We start from the raw sequence: 25194 nt of genomic DNA, 5'->3' as shown, positions 1-25194 counted from the left end.
AAAGCTCACTTTGCCAGACCCCCGCCTACCGGAAAATTTAAATGGGGCGCGATGATATCAGGAGTTCCGCCCAACATCACCGCATGTCACTTTACGCGTCGGTGAGTGGGCTCCGCCCCCGCTCGCTGGCGGGAAAATCCTGCCCACTGGAACTGTCAAGAAAGTGTCAAGCTGTCAAGGAAATGTCGAAGGATACCAGGTGAATTGACATGGAGGGAGTAAGGGCAAAGGCTGGTATGGGGCAGCATAAGTTAGCACTAAGCTGGCATTGGGGTATGAGGGGCAATGGGCATGGATAGAGGGGCATGGGTGAGTGGAGTATGTGTTGGCATGGATAGGGCATAGGGTGTGTGGGGGTCGCGAGGGGGTTGAGGAATGAGGGCTGGAGGGATGTTTTTTGCTTTGTTATTTATAAAAGTGTAAACAGCGCCGGAGCAAAGAGGCAGGCCTTGTGTCCAGCCCACCTCCGCACCCAGCAGCCTCTACACTTGTTCCAGGGTCGTCCGCCCCAGCTCCTATTTCAGTATCCTGCCACCCTCTACCAAAAATCTAACCTGCGGACGGCCATACTTAAAGGTCGAGTTGACCAAGCCGGCAAATTTCCCGACTCTGCAAACCTGACCCGGGAACAAAAATCTGGGCTTCCATTTTCTCTCCTCAGATGCTTCAGTGTTTTGCTTTTGCCTCCATTATCCTCTTGCCGCTCAGCCAATTCCCTGACCAGGTCAAGAATTTGCCTTCAATTCAATTCTTATGAGGGACTTAAATCAAATGGCTTTTGGAAGTCTGTATAAGCAACATGCACAGACATTCCCTGTCCACAGCTTTATTCACCTTTTCAAAAATTCAATAAGGTTGGTCAGGTACAACCCGTCCTTTTCAACTCCATGCTGGCTCTCTGATTGGTCACTCTAGCCTTAATCAATAGACTTTCCTCGACAACTTAAGCTTTTGTCTACAACAGAATAAGAAATGCAGAGTTGGAGATTTCTTAGCCCCAGACAACTCTCACCACCATTGACAACAATTGCAGAATTTCTTGCTTGCTTCAACGCTTCAACAAACCACAGACCTTTAATGCTAGATTCGCCATCCATTGCCTATGAATGGATGATGAAGTAGCTCTTACAACTGTAACTTGGGAGCTCCCCTATAATCACTTCTTGATTTACCTCAGGAAAGCAGTAAAATGTGTACCACAGAATTTTATCTGATTCAGCTTTGTGTGTACACCAGATTAATGAGTCCCCTCAAATTTGAGAGAAAGATAAATGAAAAAAACGACTAAGTGCGAGAATCACCTGCTTTTTCCTTTCTTTCTCCTGCTTTTATCAGCCTTGGTGCTGAACCATATTACAACACTCGTACTTCTCCAAATAAATAGCAAACATTCCAATGATGTCATATGAGTACACGTGGTTATTGCAACATTCCCTATGAGTCATATCTGTAAGCATATCCCAAATATCACTGGGAGCGCTGTTTACATATTCTACACCCATAACCTTTCTTTCTCAACAGCAATGGAATTTTTTAAACGGAGGACAAGTTCACCATCATACAACAGGTAGTTCTAGCTCTTTAGCTGTCACTTAACTTTCCTTCCACCCAGATTTACAAAAGGGGACTCAGCTTTGTTGACCGGGTACACATGGAACAGAATTAGATAAGCTTCTTGTAGCACACAATTTCAGCTCTTCTTAAGTTACTATTTCCATCACCTCTCCACAGTAAAATGACGTAAGGCATTCATTCCCCTCAGGAGGGAAGTTAGGAGCTGCAGGCACAGAATAATAACATACCCATGGTTGAGAGTCTCAGACCAATACTAGCACCAAACTGGATTTGGCCGACTCCCAAAAGTATCACATTTTAATGACCAATTAAAAGCTACTAACTGCAAGATCACAAATTTTATAGGTTTTATGTGCTCATGCATACAGTATATTTTACAGCACTATTTCTGCAGAGTTCAGCTGGCAGGAACCATTATGAGAACAAAAAGAAATGGTGTGGATATAGGATGAAAATCATTTGCACAGTGGCATCAGGAGCCACATGCATAGTTTACAGTAATCAGTCATTAAGACTGTGTTTCATACAAACCAGTGTCTGTAATTCCACTCCTCCCCCTCTATCTTTTATTTTAAATCTACATTTTTGGTAATGTTGTTCGTTCATTAAGGGGTTGTTATATTTGAAAGAAGAGATGAAGTGAAAGTGACTGCCCTTGACATCATGGCAGCATTTTGGCCAAGTGTGGCATCAAGGAGCCCTAGCAAAACTGGAGTTAATGGGAATCAGGGGAAAACTCTCCATTGGCTGGAGTCATACCTAGCACAAAAGGAAAGTGGTTGTGGTTGTTGGAGGTCAATCACCTTGGCTCCAGGACATTACTGCAGGAGTTCCTCAGGGTAGTGTCCTAGGCCTAACCATCTTCAGCTGCTTCATCAATGCCATTCCCTCCATCATGAGGTCAAAAGTAGGGATGTTCGTTGATGATTGCATTCATGACCCCTCAGATACCTAAGCAGTCCTTGTCCATATACAGCGAGACCTGGACAACTTCAGGCTTGGGTATGTATGTGGCAAATAACAATGACCATCTCCAACAAGAGAGAATCTAACCATCATTCCCTTGACATTCAATGGCATTACCATCGCTGAATCCCCCACTATCAACATCCTGGGAGTTACCTTTCACCAGAAACTGAACTGGACCAGCCATATAAATACTGTGGCTTCAAGAGCAGGTCAGAGGCTGAGAATTCTACAGTGAGTAACTCACCTCCTGACTCACCTAAGCCCGTCCATGATCTACAAGGCACAAGTCAGGAGTGTGATGGAATTCTGTCCACTTACCTGGATGAGTGCGGCTCTAACAACACTCAAGAAACTGGACACTGTCCAGGACAAAGCAGCCCACTTGATTGGTGGCCTAGCCACCACCTTAAAACATTCACTACGACCACCACCCACGCACAGTGGCAGCAGTGTGTACCATCTGCAAGGTGCACTGCAGCAACTGACCACGCCTCCATTGACAGCACCTTCCAAATACATCACCTCTAGCAACTAGGAAGACAAGGGTAGCGTATGCATGGGAAGATCACTGCCCACAAGTCCACTTCCAAGCCACACACCATCCTGACTTGGAGCAATATGGCTTTCCCTTCACTGTCACTGGATTTTGACGACTGCAGCAGTTCAAGAGGGTGGTTCACCACCACCACCACCTTCTCAAGAGTATTTAGGGATGAGCAACAAATATTAGCCTTGCCAGCGACACTCATCCCAGAAAAGAATTAACAAAGGACAAGAGAGATATATGATTGATAAGTATAAAATTATGAGAAGCCTCCATGGAATGAATAGGAAGGGCCAATTTCCATTCATAGAGAGGTCAATACCAGGGGACATATTAGAGGGGAGTTGAGGGGAATATTTTTCACCCAGAGTGTGGTGAGGGTCTGGAACTCACTGCCTGAAAAGGTTGGTAGAGGCAGAAATGCTCATTGCATTGTAAAAAGTATTCAGATATGCACCTGCAGGGCCATGGACCAAGTGCTGGAAAGTGGGATTAGGCTGGGTAGATCTTTTTCGACTGGCATAGGTGCAATGGGGCTGAATGACCTCCTTCTATGCTGTACATTTGTTATATTCTTATGATCTGTGTTACACTTTTTCTAATTTTCTCGTACCCAGTTTTCACTATTAAGTACTCCCAGGATAGTTAAAAACTTGGAATATTGCTGCTTGGAAGATCCTGGCAGTTGATGTCTACTTTTATCACATGGAGGGAGGGGAGAGAGAATTAAATGCTCACTTCTGCTCTGAATTTGTGCCCTCAACATTTTAACTCATAGGCAAGAGCAAAATCCACTGAGCCAAGGCTAAATATTTATCCAATTTCCATACTGTTTGTTTTTTTCTGCAGTTGGTAAGTGTTTTACCTTTCTGCCAACAGTTCCTGCAATTAAATTGCACCATTTGAACTGGAATGATATTGGGTTCAATTTCAGTCTGTGACATGCGGTAATAGTATATGTTGTTTCTGTTTTAACAATAACACCAGTTGGTCTGCGAGGGATTAAACCTCATTCTGCAACATAATACCCATGACACAAGCCTTGGAGGAGTGAACAATACATCAAAATCAAGATTTAAAAAAAAGCCATGTTAATTAAAATTTCATTATAATTAAAAACAGTAATCAAAGTAAGCCCTCCCATGGGACTAAGTCGGTTGGCGCACCAGTCTTTTATCTCTACGATCTGGGATCAAGCGTTCCTGAAACTGATGGGATTGGAATACAAGGAAAAGGAGACCTTCAGCCCCTCAAGACTGTTCCACCATTCAGTTAGATCATTGCTAATCTGCACCTTAACTCCACCTGCCCACCTTTGTTCTGTTACATTTGCCTAACGAAAGGAAAAGTCAATCCTTCTTGTGAAATTTTCACTCGACCCTGGCCTCAACAGCTTTTTGGGGAAGATAGTTTCTGACTTCCGCAACGTGACCCTCTGTGTGAAGAGTGGTTCTCAACTTTATGTCTGAACACCCTAGCTCTAATTTTAAGGCCATGTTCCCCACCTGGGGAAGCAGTTTCCTCTCTATTTACTTTAGAAATGTCTTTAACTATCCTCAACACCTCCACCAAATCACTCATTAATCTTCTGGACACACCTTGGGCAGGATTTTACACGTCAGCGAGCAGGGGGCGGGGCCTGCTCGCCGACATGTGAAATGACACGCAGTGATGTCATGCGGGACTCCCGACATCATCCCGCCCAATTTAAATTTTCAGGAAGGCGGGGGCGCAACAAAATCAGCTGCCCGCCCGCCGACCTGTCAATGGCCAATAGAGGCCATGGACAGAGGCAATTAAGCAATTAAAGGACCTGCCCGTCCAACCTTAAGGTCGGCGGGCAGGCCAGGAGCCCTGGCGGGAACTGGAAAAAGCGTCAAACCTCATCCACGGGCGGGATGAGGTTTCATGCAGCTTTTAAAAAAGTTTTAATAGTTTTTGTGAAAATTATGGACGTGTCCCATGAGGGGACATGTCAGGGAAATTTTAGTTTTCTATTTTTATCTTTTTGACATTTACAGCCGATCTCCCTGAGGCTGCACTTAGCCTCAGGGAGATGAGCGCGCTCTTCGTGCGCATGCGCAAAAGAGCGCACGCTCAATTTTGGGATTTCTCCCCCCACCCCCCAACACCCCCTTCCCCCCCCCCCCCCCCCCCCACCCAGCCTGCACAGGGAGCGCATAGCGCTTCTGTGCAGACGTCACGCTGGGCGGGCCTTAATTGCCCCGCCCACATAAAATGGCACCACGCCCTCGATCGGGGGCACCAATCAGAAGCACACCTGTGCACGCCCACCCTTCAACTTCCCCCCCCTCAATCGGGGGGGAAATTCAGCCCCTTGTCTGTATTGGCCCCACGTGAAATGAGCTTGGACATTCTCAGCCAAGTTTCCACCCACAGTCTAAAACTCTCCACCAACTTGGGAACAAGAATGGATGCCAAAGGAAAAAGGTGAAGAGTCGCACTCTTATTGGAGGGGGGACAGGCAACTGTTCTTCTGAGATTGGGATAGTTACAAAGCTGAGCTACCAGAAAATAAAGCTTTACTTTGCATCAGCCCCATACTACACCTGACCTGGGAGTGCCTGATACACGAGAGAGTGGTTGTTTAAAATGAAACATGATTTTATCTCAATTTAAGCAGACAATTTATCAAACATTAGATGAAAATATCTTGTGCTCTATTCAGCTACGTCTATCATCTGTATTTTGAAAACTGAGATCATTCAGAGCCCCCCCACCCATCATCCATTTCATTATTGACATTTACTCCATTGTGGGGAATATATTAAGTGGAGGTTTTACACATCTTTTCTTTAACAATCCATGGCTTCAGTGTACAGCTTCAGCTGCGATTAGTAAAATATTTATTCTGGTTTCTTACCACTGAAGCTTTAAGTAAGCTGGTTGACTTCAACAATTCTAGAATTCATTTGAAAGAAGTTTTTTTTTTAAACTTACGCTCCAAAAATATCAAATTACTTGCAACCAACACTATTGCAATGGACACAACATAGTGGGGCCTAGATTTGATTCCGTGCCCAAGAACAAAGACTCTGGGCGAAATCTTCCGCTCTCGGTGGGTGTCTTGCTCGCTGCCTGAGAAAGCGGCGACACCCCCGCGCTGACTCTGAGGAGGAAGGCCCGCTGTATCTTCTGCCCATCAGGCAGTGAAGTGGGCAGCAGTGGGCCTTCCTCCAGACTTCGGACCCTGGGAGATGACTTCCCGCCCGCCAAGAGCTACCAGCCAATCAGATACCAGCAGCTCCTGCACAGGGGGCTCTTGCGGGATGGGGGGCCAGCAGCAAAGGCGGGGAAGTGACTGTCAATGGCCATCTCCTGCTCCATGTCCATGCTCTGAGCATGCACAGATTAGTGCAGATTGATTGACCCTCCCTTCCTCCTCCGTCACACTCCCCCACCCCGCCCCCCCCAACCTCAACCAGCTGACATGCAACGCGCACAGTTTCACCAGTCATGCATGCTGCATGTAAGCGGGCCCACCTGGAGCTGGGAAGATTGCAGCCCTTTCATGGTAGTTAAATTGGCCACTTAAGGAACTCAAGTTGAGGTGGAGCAGGCATGCTGGCCATGGGCCTTCCCACTCAGAACTTACTTCCGGTGGACTGGAGGCAGGAAGGCGTCGGGTATCTGCTCCGGTGCCAACCCCACCAGCTTCTCGAGCCCGCCTGCCTCCTCCAGGTACAGAAGATCCAGGCCTGCGTCTTTAACTACTGGGCTTGCTGCACGTGATAAAATTTAGCTATAGGATCTACTGGTAGGAAGCTGACTTTTGGTTCATTTTTCCGCCAAAGGCTCACCCAGAGTTGGACCACAAACTTCATTGTAACAATGTAGGTGAATTGCTGGCACCAATACATCCCCAAGGGCAGCTCAGCCAAAAGTGGAGATGAAAACCAGGTTCTGCCAGCTTACCAACAATGGCCTTCAGGCAAGTCCTGTGGGGCAGAGAAGAACAAGACACAGTTGGGTTGGCAGCAGCTCTCAGGGGTGTTGTAGCAGCAGATGTAGCATCATAAGTCTCAGATCCCCAGGAAGGCAAGTAAAAAAGGGATCTAAACACTTAATTTTCAACCTTGAAGCAACATCGTCTATAGTAACTTTCGAATTTAACACACGAGGAAAACAAACTTTTTCCATAATGTCTGCTCTTTGAGTAGAGTTCATTTCACTCTAACTATTTAATTCTCATTCTAATCTTGACTTCCTCCACAGACACCATCTCTCCCTTAGGGGCAACAGTACAAGGACCAACTTGTCCCCTAGGAGTAAATAAGGGCAAAATTGGTATCTGCCGTGCATTGCAATACATAAACTTCATCTCCAATAGCCAAGCGGGAAAACTCAGATTTTTAAAGAAAAGAGACCGTCAATAGTACTCATGGGGTTCATCAAGTCTCTTCTGCTCTCTACAGGATTATTGAGTCAGAAGGAGCATGTAACAAAAAGAAGAGAGGGAACAAAGGGAGAAGGGAGAAGGGTAGAGTCAGAAAAAAAAATTAGTGGCATGGCATGGGTTGTCCAACATACAGCCCACAACCCAGCCGACCAGGCCTCTCTATCTGGCCCACGGAGCCAATGTTTAAAATACAGCTAAGTTCAGGTGAAAAATCTGCAAGGAGCTGCTGGTGGAGTTGAGGTTACAATCAGATCAGCCATTATCTTATCGAATGGCAGGGCAGGTTCGAGGGGCTGAGTGGCCAACTCCTGCTCTTAACTCGTATGTAATCACAGGCCATTTCTCTACCTTGTTGGCTGCTGATAGCCTCATGGTGAGCAAATGCGAGGGGGAAACAGTCTATGGTTGGAGGGGTAGTGTGAAGGGGAGTGGCCCTAATGCATTCTCTCTCGCACCCTCCAGTGCAGGTGTTGACCCCCCTAAAGGAGCACATGGGTAAAGGTGGCAGTGAGGGCCAGAGAGGCCTTGAGGAACAGCAGTGGTGGCAACAGCACCCAGGGACGGCTGGAGCTTCCAACAAGTCAGAGTGACGAAGTGCGTCAACCTCACAGATATTGCAAACTCCTCAGAGGTAAAATGTCCAATCCTCACGTGCCTGGGTGGAGAGCGACTCTGTGCCAGTGTGCGAATCTGCGTCAGTGTGTGAGTGCGAGAGCCTAGAGAGCGGGAGTGAGCCAGACACACAGGCACTTCTCCTCCTTCCCGAGAACCCATCCACAAAGCAGGCTGAGGGAAGAGGGGAAGGAAAACCCAGGCTGAAAGTCCACTGCCGGCGCCTACATTAGTATGAATTATGCTAGGCCAGCTCAGTGTGTGTGCCACCAGCGGTGAACGCAAGGTCTGTGTTCATTAAACCCAACTGCTTAGCTCAGCCCCAATCCCCGCCCTATCTCTGGTGACCAGGACTTGGAGGCAAGTCTGTCTCTCTAGCTCAGCTACACAAGCAAAAAAGGGGGACAGAAAGGTTTTCCTGGTTAGCTCCAACGCTTGGCACTTTTCAATGCTCATTTTTATTTATTATCCATTTTCTTTAAAAAATCAGCAATTTATTGCCTCAACATTGATTATTTTTTTTATTATTTTAAATTCATGTTTAATGCTCTGCTGAACATTGTCTTTCTGAGATTTGCTCATTGCCCCTTTGAGTGAGAGGAAAAATTGAAATGGTGACCCCCCCCACCTCACGTGAAAAAGCTGGACAACCCTAGCTGAAGAGCGTTCCGGACAGCCATAACATTGTGACTGAATGAGCAGCCACTGCTGACATAACAGAGAGATCAAGAGGTCATAAATCCAGTGTTAGAAGAGGAGAGGATGTTTGCAAGACTGTTACACAAGAGCCGATTACCTAAGGTAGGTTTCAGGGTAAGTTACGGAAGATCTGAAAACAAGAAATGATGGAAACACGAGGCAGGTCAGAATACCCCTTTGTGGGGAGATAGGTGGAATTAATATTTTGGATCATTTTACCAGGCAGTGTTAAGTATAACGAGATACAGGGAGCCACAGTGTGCATCAGAGCAGATGGGAAGCCAACAGAGATCAAAGCACAGCGGGAGCGTACATGAGGAACAGAGTCATAGTATTTTGGCTAAGTTGAAATTCATGGATAATTGATGTGAGCAGGCCAAATGAAAGATAATTGGAGAAGTCAAGCTTGGAGCTGATCAATGCAGGCATTAGCTTTGACAGAAGGACAGCTACAGGAGCAAAGATGGAAGGCTGCAGTGTGGATAACTGAATTATATAGAATATACAGCACAGTGGAAGTTAGCTCTACAGGCCCATGGCCTAGTTTGTGCTCAATGTGAGCATCCTCCCATCCCTCTTCATCCAACTGCATCATCGTATCCTTCTAATCCTTTCTCTCTCTCTCTCTCATGTGTTTATCTAGCTCCCCCTTAATGCATTTGTTCTCTTCATCCCAGCTACTCCTTATGGTAACAGGTTCCACATTCTAACCACTCTCTGGGTAAAGAAGTTTCTCCTGCATTCCCTACCGGGTTCATTAGCGGCCATCTTGAATTTTTGCCAATGATGACTTCAGCGATGTTCTGTTAATTAATTCTAAGGGCCGAATTTCACAGGCCACCCAAAGAGGGTGGACCTGGAGATGAGGGAACCCTGCCATTAGCAGTTTGCCCACCGCTGGCCTGCCCACCTCACCACTGCCATGATTTTACAAGCCGTCATGGAGGTGTTGGGGTGGGTCACTCTGACTTAACAGGCGGTGGGAGACCCCAGCACTCAGAATGCAGCCTGGAAGGTTAAAGGGGTGGTGTGTCTTTTACCAGCTCCCATCATTTTTCCACCAGTGTTTCCATCATTTTCTGTTTTCATGTATTGACACTCGTTCTTGTTTTCAGATCTCTCCATCATTCACCCTGAAACCTACCTTAGTAATCTACTCTTGCTTTGCAGCTTTGCAAACATCCTTTCCTCTTCTAGCCTGGATTTCTGATCTCTGGTGGCTAATCGGAGACCCCCACCCCCCCACACCCCACAGTTTTACCTCCCCACGTTCATCACCCTCACTCCGCCCTGTCCAACATGCCCCCACACCCCACCCCCCCACCCCCACCCCCCCCCACCACCACCCTCGTCGGGGCTCGTCAGCCCAGCGAGACTACAGATGTACCCGAATGTCTGAGCCCATCACAGAATTTCATCTCCCTGCCCTACCTGCAGTCGCTGATGTGCAGGCCTTCAAGCTTCTGATTGGCTGGCAGCTCTACGAGGCAGAACTTACTCCTGGAGAGACGGACAGAAATCCAGCCTCATACTAATTAAAGGGCAACTGCCCAAAAATTAAAACAGGGCAAGCCTGCAAAGCGGGGATGAGCTCATCTCTGCAGGGAGCTCACCGTCAGCATATAATCCAGCCCTAAAAGTCTATACCCAAACATTTATTTCTTGTAAAAATTACACAGAAAAGGCTTGTGTGGATTTCCTCTGTCCACCCCCCAAAGATTGCCAAACATTTTAACGTAGATTTGAGCTAATTCTTGCCTATAGTGAGTACTCAAACAAAATGACTGAATTTTAAAAGATATTTATTCCAACTGGACCAGGGTGAGATCCCATTTTAAGTCCTGTATCTTGTCTTTGTTATTTCCATTATGAATACGTGTATCTACATTTATATTGCAAATTTCTTGAACTTATATAATTGCACCCTGTGTAGAGATTTATAATCTTCTTTTGCAGGACAATAGATTATTTTTAATGCACTGATATTGCTCTTCTAACAACTTTTGTTCAGAATAAAATGAAAGCAAATATGCCAGAAACACTTTACTATATTTAGAACCAATTTAACCTCAATCATAACCTTTTTGAAAATGCAGCACTTCGCAAATAGGTTACTTCCATGACCCCATGCATAAGGTAACAAGCTAGTAAGAGGCATGAACTATATCAGACATTTGCTCTGTTACAGGCTATTGCTTAAAAATTAATCTTATAAATTAACTCCAAGGTTAGTATTTCAGGTCATCTTACTTTGCGCTCTGTAACAGACACTTTCTAGTAAGCCAATTGTATAGGACTAATTAAAATCAATAACCTTATTAAACCAAACACAGACCTGCTTAAAGGATTATACAGAAGGTACTTTCAAATTAAAAATGCCATAGAATGAACTTATTAAAAAATAAATTCATCCACATGCTGTAGTCAGTAACCCTTACAAAATGAATGCCTTTATTTATAAAGAAAGATGAACAGTCTACAGTATATTATGGCTTTAGAAGAATATTGCTTGGAATATATTCCCATATATTCATGGAAAATAATTTCAGATGATGGAAATAGTGCCTGGTTCTCTTGTCAGGTTAGCTCCATGCAATATGAATCAAGGGTGAACAAACCACCGAATGAAAAAAGATCGAACTTGCATTTATATAGCACCTTCCATCACCTCAGGCCGCCCCAAAGTGCTTTGCGCCCAATGAACAAGTACTTTTGAAGTTTGTTGGAGCTTGCTGTGCAGAGAGATGATGTGCAGATAATACGTTTTCTTTAGTAATGTTGGAATGTCAGTGCAGTGTGCGGCTTTGCATCATATTTATTTACAAAGGAATATAGGTTTGACGTTTTTTTCTATGAAGATGGTGCCCCTTTAAACTAATCAATAATCTCAAACGTCTTTAAGTGATATAATTTACAGCCTATATATTATTTTATAAAAATCCAATTTCTCTGAACAGCTCATTAGCTTTTGCTCTGCACAGATTTTTTTTTCGCCCCCACCATAATCTAAAAGCCTTTATACTGTCTGCCCATTTTCACTCAGGGCTAAAAATGGTCCCAATTGCAGTTGCCTGAATTCTGGATTTTATGTAGGTTCACACTACATTTTTCTGCAACTCAGCATTTGCAAGAAACTAAACAAACATCAGAATTTTATATAAAGAAATGGAGCTAGTGCATTTATTTGCAATTTTTCGTACCACGCAGGCATTATAAATGGGCTGCGGGTGATACAAAGATAGCAGAAAAATCAAACATAAATATCTACAAGAGATTAATAACTTGTTTCGTTCTTCGAATAAAGTGATAATGGAGTCAATGTCGCCTTACAATGTTACAGAAACTGCTGCTGATAACGCTTCCATTTTCTGCACAATGCTTTTTGATCATCATCTCTTCTTTTCGCAGAATTGAAATAATTTCCCGTCAACCACCATGAAATATTATGTAGTCTTTTCTACAGATTTTCAACTCTCAAATTTTATATGCTGATATTCATAGAAGTGCAACTAGCAATGACAATGGTTTCAGATATAATGTTATATCCAGACAATTAACGGGACTGCATGAAATCCAATAAAACAGCCCCCTACTGACAACGATGAAAAACACAATCACCATCTATACATGCACTCTGGACTATAATAACACCACCAATTCTGGGCGCTGAGTTAATGCATTCATCTCTACAGGCACACAAGCATCATCATATATGACATCATTCAACAAACACATCTGCACACAGCTGGACGCAACAGTGTTTTCCAATATTCTAAACCCCACGCACTTTTATGGTTGGTGGCAGAGTGGGTTGGAAGAATGGGGCTTTGATCCAAATTCAGCTCAAACTAACGATGCCAAGGTTTGTCAGCCGTCCTTAAAAGGGTCTTGCATATGGAATTGGGTAAATTTTAACTCCGTTCTCACTGATTCACTGCACTATACAGGGACAATCTCTCATTCTGAGATGCCACACAAATGGCCAGTGTACACAAAGGTTATGTCACAGTAGGGGAAAAAAGCTTCTGAAGTGAGGGTTAGACTGTATTTCTGCAACAAGGGCTGGAACCTTGTCCTCGATTATTCACCCACCGTCTTTGAATACTATCCTATCCTGGGTGTGCAAAGAATTATCCCTCGTTTTGACAGGTTCCAAATCCATCCTCTAAGGCGATGACTGGTGATGGGGATTGGGAATTGGGGGTTGGTGAGCTGGAGCATACATTACTGCAAAATTCTCACACTGCAGTGGGGCCATTGTGCTGCCCTCAATGCAAAGCTCGGCTGGATGGCTCCACTGAGTGAGAAACCGGTGCTCCCTGCTCCTCCAGGCCATTTCACGAGCAAGCACAGGTCACACATCAAAGCCAAACAACAACAGTTCACTTTGAGCCATACATAGCAATCGCCATGCCAGAGCTGATAAACTAGTCAAGGAAAGAAAGAGTGCTTCCAAGATCTTTCAATGATTTCTCACTGTGATGAACATCATTGTCTCAAAAGCTCAGAACAAAACTCCAGTTGCAATTGCCAGCAGACATGTTTGCCAAGTAGCAATGCATTTAAATGCGTTCTACTCTACTGACTTGAATCGTTGCCATGACAGCCATGTTATGGTTGGGAAGGATATTGATTGTCCTCAGAAACTTGACTTCACTCACAGATAAACCTTCCTTTGGTGTTATTGGGACACAAAATTTTTTTATTAATAGATAGGCTTACGCTTCAAAACTATTTTATAGGGTCATGTTATGAATAAAATTATAAAACCAGTATCATTTAGTCTGCATGGAAACTAGACTCAGTAAAGGCACTGCTTTCAATTAATTCCAGTTTTCAATTAACTCCAGTTTTAGAATTCTAACAAACTATACTCAATATAAAACTTTTTATTGCTTAATTTTGAACTCAAAAGCAGAAAATACCTCGAACTTGACAATGCCATAGGTATGAACCCTTGCGTAAATATTATGTCCCCCTCGGGAAGTTGGGATTGGGCTGGATTGTGGGCCACATCCTCCTGAAGCAGGCCCAAGGTAGGAACGGAGGTGGGTGGATGCTGAGGCCAACAGATTAGAAGACCCGCCTCCATTTACTGGGGCATTGGCCGAGTTCCATTAATGAAGTTAGATTCCCCAGCTCTTATCCATCACCCCTCACACTCTCCCCTCAAACCCCCACCCATTCTCATGCATGCTCCATGCCTCATCATCTCTCCCAAGCTTCCTCAATACCCACATTCCGACTCCATAGCCCCATATCCCCTCATATCTCTTATACCCCATATCCCCTACATACCCACTACCCAGTATTCAATAAGGACAGAACTCATGAGCCCTATAACAAAACTGGGAAGTCTTTGAAATGCTCCTTAATAAACTGATAATTGTCCATTCAATCTCTACTCAGAAAAATGCTCCTCCTAACAGCCCATATATATCTGTAAAAAATAAACAACCAGCCACTCAAAAACCTCTTCAAAACATTATGATTCTATTAATTGCTCATAAAACTGTCAAAGGTCAGTCCCTTCACAGTTGTGTAAGCAAGCCTTGCTAAGCTAAATCCATTAATGGAGTTTGAAGCTCAGCCAAGCATTCATAATGGGATTCCATTGCATAGCTGTACCAACAAACCTTCCTCAGCACAATAAAATGGATATTTTGAAGTCTCCTGAACAGATAGCTAGCTATGTTTTTTTTTAAACGTTCAACAGATGGAGTTTTAATCAAAGTAGTCAGATATCTGTTCAGCTATCTCAATGTTCAATTTCAATGGATGTCTGGACTTTAAAACAAAGTGAAAACCAAAGCACTTTTAACAATTACAAAGGAACAGTTAGTAGTTCACGTTTTTGGCTCGTCTAAGGAAAAAGCATGTTGTGGGCCCATTGAAGAAGGCACTTTCACTGCTGGAGGGGTATTCTAGGCGGGTTCAAATATCTGGAGGCATCTATCTGAGCTTTTGCGGGATTCACTGAAAGAGATGGATTTTTCAGCATGTCACAAATTTAGTTACTTGGGTTTTTTTAAATATAAAAAAAAATCAGGAAGTGGGGTTCAAGTTTCTATACTGGTGGACCTAAAAAGGAGACTTTTAGGTACTGCAATCTCCAGGATTTAAAAGCATAGGTGTCACTGCTTTGTTCTGCTGTTGCTGGTCTGCAGCTGGTGTCCTGGGTAGACTGACTTGGTTTCTCCCTAGTTCTTGGAATAAAGAAAAATTGTGATCTGAAGTCGGTTTCAGTAATGTGATGGCAAGTTTCAGTGCCTCCTATGTCCACATAATGGGAGGAGCCAGGCTGATTGATACTCAATGGCGGAATAATGGATAACCAACAATTTCCAGCTATGATTAGCCCATTGGAAGGCTTTTTTTGGTATTCTATCCCCATCCCTCTGACATGTTTGGCAGCCATTGTCTGTTAACTCCCTTCCACTGAGCCGATAAGGATGGTCACTTCATATCAGGGAAACCCATATGCGTTTGAGAATTTTCCATCCATCAAACCCATCACATTGGTCCCTTGAATAATGCCTGCTGTGGCTCCCTTTCTGTTCTCAAGCTGAGATGACCTGCATCTCCGCCCATGCACTGACTCAACTTGTGCCCCTCCAACACAAGGCTCAACTCACTTTCAATTTGAGAACTATGGTTGTAGTGACTTTAAGAGCTTCCCCACCATTTCCCACCGCCACCCCCCCCCCCAACCATTCACCCAAGTCCTATACCCCATCGCTACCGACCACCCTGGCATCACCCTCGACTCCCCTCCTTCAACCTCCAACCCAACTCCTTCTTCCAGGTGTCCAGGTGAGCATGCACTTTCCCTTCCTTCCAAAGCATCCCACCCCCGTTCACACTGATTTCCTTGACCTCGTCCTTCCCACCACCCCCACGCTCCCCCCTGCCCCATGTCCCTATTTTATTGTCCCAACTAACAACCCTCGCTACCCCTTGACCCAAGACCAATGAATCCTCAGCCTTCCACCCTACCAGTTCCCTCTTCCCCATTACCTTAACCAGCCCCTCCTATCACACCCACACTAAATTCACACTCCAGGAGTCAGACATTGACTCCATCAATCCCTCCCTGTGCACACATTCACCTGGACATTCCCCTCACCCCATTCAGACCAAGACATTTCACCACCCACTCCCCCCCCCCACCCCACTTTGCTGCCCATCAGTACCTCCTGCTGCCTTCCATCCCATAGCTCGAGGCTCCCACCCCCATGCCAGAGTCGCTGGAAGATGGTCCGAAACCTCAATAAGGTAGAAGCTACAACATGAAGACCTCCCACCTTCCGAAAGCTGCTTTGTGGAGGAGCCATGTGGATGAGGCTCCCCCCACCATGCAATGCACGTGTTGCTCCAGAAACCGGTAGCTGTCGGCCTCCATCACTTCCCTCTCGCCAGATGTCCACAAGCTGAGCAAACCCCTAAAGGTTAAGTCCCGACTTGTGTACGCCACTCACTTTCAAATGGGTTTGTGGCAGACGTAAATTCCTGCTGGCATGACACGAGATCGGATGGTGTGAGGAGGTCCCGGGAAGCAGCTGTTTTAATGAGCATTCATGAGATGTTAATGAATGCCAATGGCGTTCATGCCACTGGTCGGAGGGATAATCGGCCCACCATGGGGAGAACGCAAACTGTTTTTACACAGCGGGTTTCTGACTTCTTGGCTCCCACTGGATTCTCCCTCCTGCCCACTTCGAAACCCTCTGCGGGAGGGATGGGAAAATTTTGCCCAGAAAGTATAGGATCGGAAAAGGCCTTCCCAAATATGAAAGGATTGTAGCATGGTGCTTCTTAAAATAAAAGGGAAATCGATGCAGCTGTTGGAAAACTATATTCTGTTCACACCTACGTTTCATGTGAAGTAAACCGGTTTGTTTATTCATAACCATGTCACATCTCATGAGTGCTTTTCAATTTACTTTCCATAAAGGCCCAGAAATACGCACTGGGGGCACATAAATGATCACAGTATCCAACACATGTAACAAAAGAGGTCTGTGTTACAATCTCCAGATCATGCCATCCTTAAACTAGACATTGCGCAATAAAAATACATCATTGATCTTAGAGAAAATGCTGCCTGCTCAATTGGCTGGCTATTGAATCTGGGAGAATATGTAGTGTAATTCTGTGACTTTTGTAACAAAATGTAATATATCTCAGTTGCTTACTCCTTCAACTGTCTGCACTATCTGCTTTCCCGGATAGGTCTGCTCCACATCTTTGACAATTTTGTGAACTTCAAGCTGTCCACTGACCTTTTAAAAAATCAAGACTCTGTTCCCCTGGTTCTAGCTTTTGTGGCAATCTCAGATGATTGAGGTTTACCTACCCATCAAGAGACACAAGTAATAGCTCTCCTGAACCTTCTCTTCTCCAGGATACACAATCCCAAACTAGGCAACCTCTCAAAACTCAAAAGAACAGTTTGACTCCCCTTTTCTGCCCTGCAGTCAGCACCTGGAACCCTTCACCACATCGGACCAACTTGGTGCTAACGTAGTTCTGCAGAATGACAGCACTATGCAACAACATCAATGATACAGATTAACTTTTTGCTTCTTTTAAAAATTATACTTGCAGAGTTCCTCATTTGAACCCTATATTTATCCCTTTCTGAGCAGGGGGTCTCCCTGTACAAGCCCAGAAATGCTACGGGTGGAAGTGAAAGTTCACTCACAAAAACTAGATAACCCAGTAAGACTGCCACATTGCTTCAGAAATTAATGCAAACATTCCAAGCCAACCAACATTTTGCATTCATAAGGCTCCCAGTCTAATCAGAAACAGACTCTAATAAATGCCACCAAAAAAAAAATCTACCAACTGATTGAATATTCAGTTGAGGAAACAAATCAGTTGGTGCACATGCAAGATTAAATGCAAGATGACACCGGTTATCAGTTTCTATTGAAGTGCATGGGCTAAACAATGGAAGATTTATGTTCAAATTTTCACCTTTGAAGCTTTCCTGCTGTGATAAAATTTAAAAAACTCTGGTAAACCATTCACATTTGTCCCAGTATTTATGCTTCTGGGAGAATTGCTATCTGGCAGCAGTCGAGTGCGGCTGCACAGGCACAGCTCACTACACTGCAAAGTGGAAGGTCTAACACAGGTTTTATGTCTTGGGTAAATGAGTTCATTGGCCAACCGAACTCTAACTGCACGCCTTCCTATGTTCCCATCAATTGCTGCTTGCAATCACTAATGGGGAGGAGACTGATGTAAGAATAAACAGTGATGGTTTATTGAGGCATAGGGCAGAGCACCAGATCATATGTGCTCACTCAGAAACCTCCAGAACTAGACTTATAGTTCCCAGTTGCTTGTGCTGTACAGTGATTTGTCAGTGCTGTCACTGCAGTACACTTGCATTCTCTTAAAGGGATTGTGTACCTCCCTTTACCACAGCAGGACTAAGTTAACACTTGCTAACGTTTGACTGAATTTTTAGTGCAAGCTGAAAGTAGTTGAGAGGGGGAAATAGAGCAGAGTTAAATTTAAATGCCTTTTCTTTACATCCAGAACTCGACAAGCAGAAATTTCCTCCAATTAAATACTGGGGAGAACAAAGCCACCATTTTCAGTCTCTGCTCCAAACTCCATTGCCTAGCTGCTGACTCCATCCCTTTCCCCATCAACAGTCTCAAGTTCGCAACCTTCATGTCACATTTGACTCCAAGATGAGTGTCCAATCACATATTCACACAATTATTAAGACAGCCTATTTCCATCCCTGTAATATCACCCGATTTCATCTCGTCTCAACTCATCTGCTGCTGAAGCCCTCATTCCTGCCTGCATCACCTCTAGACTTGACTATTCCAATGCACACCTGGCTGGTCTCCCACGTTCTACTCTCTGTAAACTTGAGGTCATCCAAACCTCTGCTGCCCACGTCTAAACTTGCATCAAATTCTGTTCACCTATATCTCTGCACTCACTGACCTATATTGGCCCCTGGGGCTGAATTTTATGACCTACCATCAGCACATCTGAAGGTGGTGGGGAGGGCTTGTAAAATAAAGCGCGTGGCCAGCCCACCACTAGCCCTCCCACCCATAACCTGACCGGGGTGGGGGGCACAGTAAGGCATCGGGCAAAGGGAGGGTGTCCTGTGTCCATTGAGGGCATCCTCCAAAATAATCCTCCCCCTATTCACCACCCCACCCCCCACCCCCCAGCACCACCTCGGCCTCTCTAACCCAACCACCTACTTCACCCCTCTTGCTAGGGCCTCCCAGCTGGGACTGTCCAAAATCTCTGCTCTTACCTCAAGTCAGGAGATCTCAGTTGATTTGGGACAGCTTGTAGTCCCAGGGGTGACCACTACTCCCTTCTGGCAATGCTGGGACTACAGATGCCTTCCAATCTAGGGCGGGTCTTGTCCCCAGATGGGGGGGCAGAAGTCCCACTCTGATCCACTTAAGGCCACACCCAGCAAAATGTCGCTGCAGGGCAGCAGGATACCTGGACAGCGAGGTGCCGACTGACTTTGGTGTCAGGGGGAGGGTATCCAACCACCGGTAAAATCCACCCCTTGGTCAGGCAATGTCTTGATTTTAAACTTCTCATCCTTGTTTCCAGGTCCCCCCCTCTCCATAGCCAAACTTCTCCCCACTTCTGTACTCTCCTCCATCCCACAGCCTTCCAGCCTTCCGCGATATCTGCACTCCTCTAATTCTGGCCTCTTGTGCAACCAGATTCTAATTCCTCCACAATTGGTGGCTGTACCTTCAGCTCCACAGTTCCTAAACTCTGGAATTTCCTCCCTGCAGCTGTCCACACTGTTTTCCTCCTTTAAGACACCCCTTAAAGCCTACGCCTTTGACTAAACCTTTGATCAGCTGACCTAACATCTCCTTATGTGGCTCAGTATCATATTTTGATTTACCACGTTCTTGTGACGCACCTTGGGGTGTTTTTTGCACTGTATAAATACAAGGTTTTGTTCTTGTTTTAAGAGATATAACTGTAAACATTGCTGTCCCGGGAGTAAAATTTAAAGTTCACCCAATTGTCCAGTTTGACTTTGCAAGCTTTTCTCAGGTTGGCCCTAATAAATCACTCGTGATGAGCTCGAGAGAATGGAGACTGTGCAGCCTTAAAGTGCGGCAGTGAAAATTTAAGAGCAAGTAGCCATTCATAAAGGAGGGAAGCAAACAGTCACACAGCCATTAGATCAATTCTCAACTCGGTGTGGATCAGAATGTCCAAAGGTTGTCTGGGGGATTAGGCGATTGCTAGGAAAGTAAACGCGTAAGCAGTTAGGAGCCTGCAGCCAAATTAAAACGTGCAAGGCAGTATCAAAACCAACTCAGATCACTGGTGAAGTAGAATTGGGTCCAATGAGTGCTGCCATGGTTGACATGGGAAGATGACCAACACATCAATCAGCAGGTGCCATCAGCCAGGTTCACAACTCTGGAGTACCTGCAGGGCATTGGCACAGATGTAGGATGATGATGCTATACCTTCACAAAGCTATCTAGGCAAGAGTGCTCAATGCTGTCATTTGGCAAGTAGCTTGGCCCGGGTGTGCATGGCACAAAAGGATTAGTCGTCAGCCTTTTTCGCATTCACTTTCGGCCTACGCTGAGCCTTCACACAACCTTAGATTTCATTTAATATTGACCACTCACATCTACAAATGTGCATCATAAATTTATTCCAGAAATAGCACTCTTGCTTCTGAATCAGTAGGTTATGGGTTCAGGTTCCACTCCAGAGGTTTGAGCACATAATTGTTATAAGGTGTTGGTTACAGTTCTGGAGGTCTGAAGTAATCTTCGTTGTCACATGTAGGTTAACTCTCAGTCTTTATTGACTCAGGACTATTTACAAATATACAGTAAAGGGTACAAGCTAAGAGCTATCTCCATGCTTGCTGATATACATGGCTCTGTCCAACACTAGACTGACCCTGGGTATGGGTCATGTGCTCTCTTACATCAGTGTGGGAGGTACTGTACTCAGTCCTACATTAATTCTACATGTGCCAGACCCTTATACTACAATAATCTAGGCTGATATTTCAATGCAATAACTGAGGGAGTGTTGCACTGTCAAAGAGGTGTCATCTTATGGATGAGAAGTTAAAATGGGGATCCACCTGCTCTCTCAGATGGACACCATGACACTATTTTGAAGGCGAGCGGGGCAGTTGTCCCTGGTGTCATGGGTAATATTTACTCCTCACATCAACAAGTTTAAAAGATTATCTGGTCGTTGTCACATTGCCGTTTTTGGGAGCATTGTGTGTGAAATGGCTGCCATGTTGCCTACGTTACAACAGTGACTGCACTTCAAAAACAATTGGCTGGCCGTACAAAGCTTTGGGACATCCGGAGCTGGTGAAAAGGTGCTACATAAATGCAAATTCTCCCTTGCTTTCTCATCACTGTCATACTTACTCATCCCTTGACCTTGATAGATCCTGCACCTTTTGAACGTAGAGCTCCAGCCGAAATGTGATCGAGGTTGCTGACCCTGGGAGGCTGGAAATAGTTTTGTGGTTTGGGCCTCCTTGAAACGCTGCCGGTGAGGCTGTGGCCTGGCAACAGCTCGCCGGGCGCAGGAGGGAGAGAAACCGGCAGGCTCTGGATCGGAGTGGACCGGTCAGATCTAAAGGAGGGGGGGAAAGGAGGGGACGAGGGTCCTCGCACGGGGTGACCAAGAGCTACGGTTCTGCTGCTCCAAATAAGAAACAACCTTGACCATTTGTTGTTAAAGTGGCTTCCAGCTAGAGTGCTGGCGGTGCAATCGGCCCATTTGCACTTGAGAATTTCAGCCAGGGGCTCAACGTTTGGGGGCTTGGGGTGGGTGGGGGGGGTGGCGTGAAGATCCAATTCACGCTGCCTGTCACTTGTTTCAGACAGATAAGCTGCACACCCATTTACCAAGAATTGCATAGATATTGATGGTCAATAGGATGGCCCACCCATCCTAATCTTCAACGGCCAGCCCACTTTTCCTCACACGAGTAAAATGGCCTTACTTTCTTCTAAAAAAAAAAATGTTCATTCATGGGAAGCTGGCTAGGCCAGCATTTATTGCCCACCCCCAACTGCTCATGAGAAGCAGGTGGTGAGCTGCAGGCCATGTGGTGTAGGTACACCTACAGTGCTGTCAGGGAGGAAGTTCCAGGATTTTGACCCAGCAACAGTGAAGGAACGGCGATATATTTCCAAGTCAGGATGGTGAGTGACTTGGGGTTTCCAGGTGTTGGTGTTCGCACCACCAGGAAAGGCAGTATCCTCCTGGGATTGAGATGATCAACCATTAGCTTCTCCCTATCGCTTCTCCAAGATCCTTTAACAAATCTCTTAGATTTCCACATGTTCCTTTCATGCCATCAACATGAAGACGCCATGCTGTTACCCGTCATTACTACAAGGTAGAGGCCTCAGTCCCTAGCTCCACTGCCTAGGAGTGATCCATCTTCTACTGACATTGATCAAGCTCATTCACACCCCAGAAAATATGGCTTTCAAAATTAATGTTTAATATATTAAAAAAGCGAGTGGAATATAAAACACTGCAACTGCATCCGGTGTTACCATAGTGTACAGTGACAGGGAGGAAAGTTTTGTTAGGTTTTTTTGAAAAGAAAAGGATTCTATTTAAGAAGCAACTATTGATATTTTGTAGAGTGGAATCCAGTTTTAGTCATCACCCCTTGCAGTGGTCACTTTAAATGCTAAACCCACATATAGGAATTCAATTGCATTGATAGGATTGTCTTGTATTGCTAGAGCAGCAACCCTGCATCCTTTATCATGTCATTATGGAAAAGATATAAAAAATCATTCACTTAAAAAACTGCACAGGTAAGTTCCAAATTAAATTTTGCCATTTGACCAGCAAATTCATAAATGCGCTAGGCCTTTTTAGCTTTCTCCCTTCACTCTTTACCCGACCAATGCTTTCACCTAACCATGCAAACCAGTGCGACCACTACAACCAGGAGTGAATGTTCTACAACAGAGTTTGGCAATACCGACAAAAGTGCATCTTCTTCAATGTTTTATAATTCCACAGCCAGTGCCATCAACTGTGTCGAAGCCTGGTGATAGGTTAGTGATCCTGCTGGATGAACAAACAGAGCTAAAACTGCCAATGGAATGATGGGCAAGATGCAGATGGGAACCTGGGCTTCATAAGTGGCAGTAGATGTTACGATCCTGGACCAGAGCCCCAAAATATATGTTACCACCTGGCTGGGAACCAGTAACTTCTTGTTTAAAAGTAGACCAAGTTTGAGAATTCAACGCACTTGCTAAAAGAAAAAAAGCCACAAGGTTTCACTGTTTTTCGAACAAAGAAAATAAACTATACAAGGTAAGAGTGATAAAACAAGTTACAATATTTATCTCATACCCTAACGTTCAGGGATAACATGAAGTAAATGTGAATTAACAGGCAAACTCTGGTCGAACACCCTACACTGCTCACTAAATGACAGATCTGACTAACACAGATCTCCCACAGATTTCTTAACAACCCACCCAGATGTCAGTATTCACTGTGTTACACAATCTCGTTAAAACGCTGTCTCCCTTGTGAGCAATTTCAATTCTTCACTCTTCCCTTTTAAAGATCCAACTTTGGAATTGTCTCCAGGTCACTCTGATTCAGGCTGCCTCAACAATGTCCATCTTGCAGGGTTTCCATCTCATCGCCTGACACTCTGTTCCCTTGGATTCCCGAGTCGGGACTCCAGCACCAACTCACAAGCACAGTTTCAGCTCTTCAGTCACGCAGAGCAGAACACTACTGTTCCAAAAGGGTTATCTTTGCCCCAACAGCCCACAGCAAGGAGTCACCAACTGTCTGCTGCCTTTTCACTCTCCAGGACTTCTCCTGACCCCTCACTACTTGAAGGCTGCCAACCACAGCCCTTTTGGAGCCTCTTTCTTTGCTCCTCTCCAGTGGTTCCTACTCATGGTCGTCTCCTCCCAGCGGCTCCTTCTCCAGTTTTCTCTCTCTCCGGGGCATCTCCCTGACCCCTCTCCCTGGGACCTCTCCCACCCCCTCTCTCTGTTCCATACCTCGGCTCTCCTCTCCTATGGGTCCCCACTCCTGGGTACCGTGATTGGGTTTTCACACCTTTTTTCTATGCATGCACAATGTGCACTTGTCCTTGGCCCAAATAACTCAAACCATTGGACTGCACATGCATCCCCCGCTCCTGACCTGCACATGTGCAGAAACTCCCAGGGCCTGTTAGGACTTGCAGTTCCCAACATCTGCCCGGCAACAAGGTAGGATTGGATCTCTTAACTCCCAGCTGGAGCTTAATGACTGATTCTGGGCACCACACTTTAGGAAAGGCATGAAGGCTGGGATTACAGAGGGAATGTATTTGAATGCTCCCAGTGATGAGTAATTACAGTTACAGGGGTAGACCGGAGAAGCAGGGATTATTATAGCCAGAGCTGAGGAGTTCAAAAGGACAAGTAGTAGAGAAACCATGAAGGGTTCAGATAGAATAAATAAAGAGACACTGTTTTCACTGACGAAAGGGTCAATAACCAGAGGACTCAGATATAAGGTAATTGGCGAAAGAACCAGAGGCGACATGACAAAAACCCTTCTTATGCAACAAGTCACTAAGATTTGGAATGCACTGATAGGGTGGTGGAAACAAATTCAATCGCTTCTTCAAAAATGAATTGCTAAATATTCACTAGCAAAATAGTGGGTGAACAGTTGTTTCTCAGACTTGAAGATATATTCCCCAGTGGTCAGTGTTAAGCCTACAGCTTTTCTTGATCTATATTAATGACCTAGACTTTACTGTACAGGACAAAATTTGCAAATGGCACATCACCTGAAAGGATTGTGAACTGTGAGAAGGATGGTGATCATTTTCAAGAGGACTCAGGCTGCAGGAATGGGAGGACAAGAGAGGCAGATGAAAATTAATTCAGAGAAGTTTGAAGTGATTCAGTTTGGTCGGAAGAACGAGGAGAGACAACATAAAATACTGGGTACGGTTCTACAGTTGGGAGGAGATGGTGTAGTAATGTCAATATGGAGGCCCAGCCTAACGCTCTGGGGACACGGGTTCAAATTTCACAATGGCAGTTGGTGGATTTTGAATTCAATTAATAAAATTTGATATTAAAAACTTGGCTCAGTATTAGTGACAATGAAACTGGCGTCAATTGCCATAAAAATCAATCTGGTTCACCAATGTCCTTTAGGGAAGGAAACCTGATGCCCTTACCCTGGTCTGGCCTCCACGGGATTCCGGACCCACAGCAATGTGGTTGACTCTTAACCGCCCTCTGAAATGACCAAGCAAGCCGCTCAGTTCACGAGCAATCGTGGATGGGCAACAAAT

General features: G+C 45.1%; 1 protein-coding gene across 1 annotated transcript in view; it reads right to left on the bottom strand.

The window, feature by feature from the left end:
* Positions 1-25194, bottom strand: part of nrxn3a (neurexin 3a) — a 1735226-nt gene that overhangs the window by 1618086 nt on the left and 91946 nt on the right. The window contains exon 2 of the mRNA XM_041214454.1: positions 4389-4408. Coding sequence (XP_041070388.1) covers positions 4389-4408 — 20 coding nt within the window. The remainder of the gene's footprint in view (positions 1-4388; positions 4409-25194) is intronic.

The sequence above is a fragment of the Carcharodon carcharias genome, chromosome 20 (assembly GCF_017639515.1).
Source record: "Carcharodon carcharias isolate sCarCar2 chromosome 20, sCarCar2.pri, whole genome shotgun sequence".
Lineage (NCBI taxonomy): Eukaryota > Metazoa > Chordata > Chondrichthyes > Lamniformes > Lamnidae > Carcharodon > Carcharodon carcharias.
The sequence above is the reverse complement of the archived record's forward strand: the minus strand, read 5'-3'. Positions and strand labels throughout refer to the sequence as shown.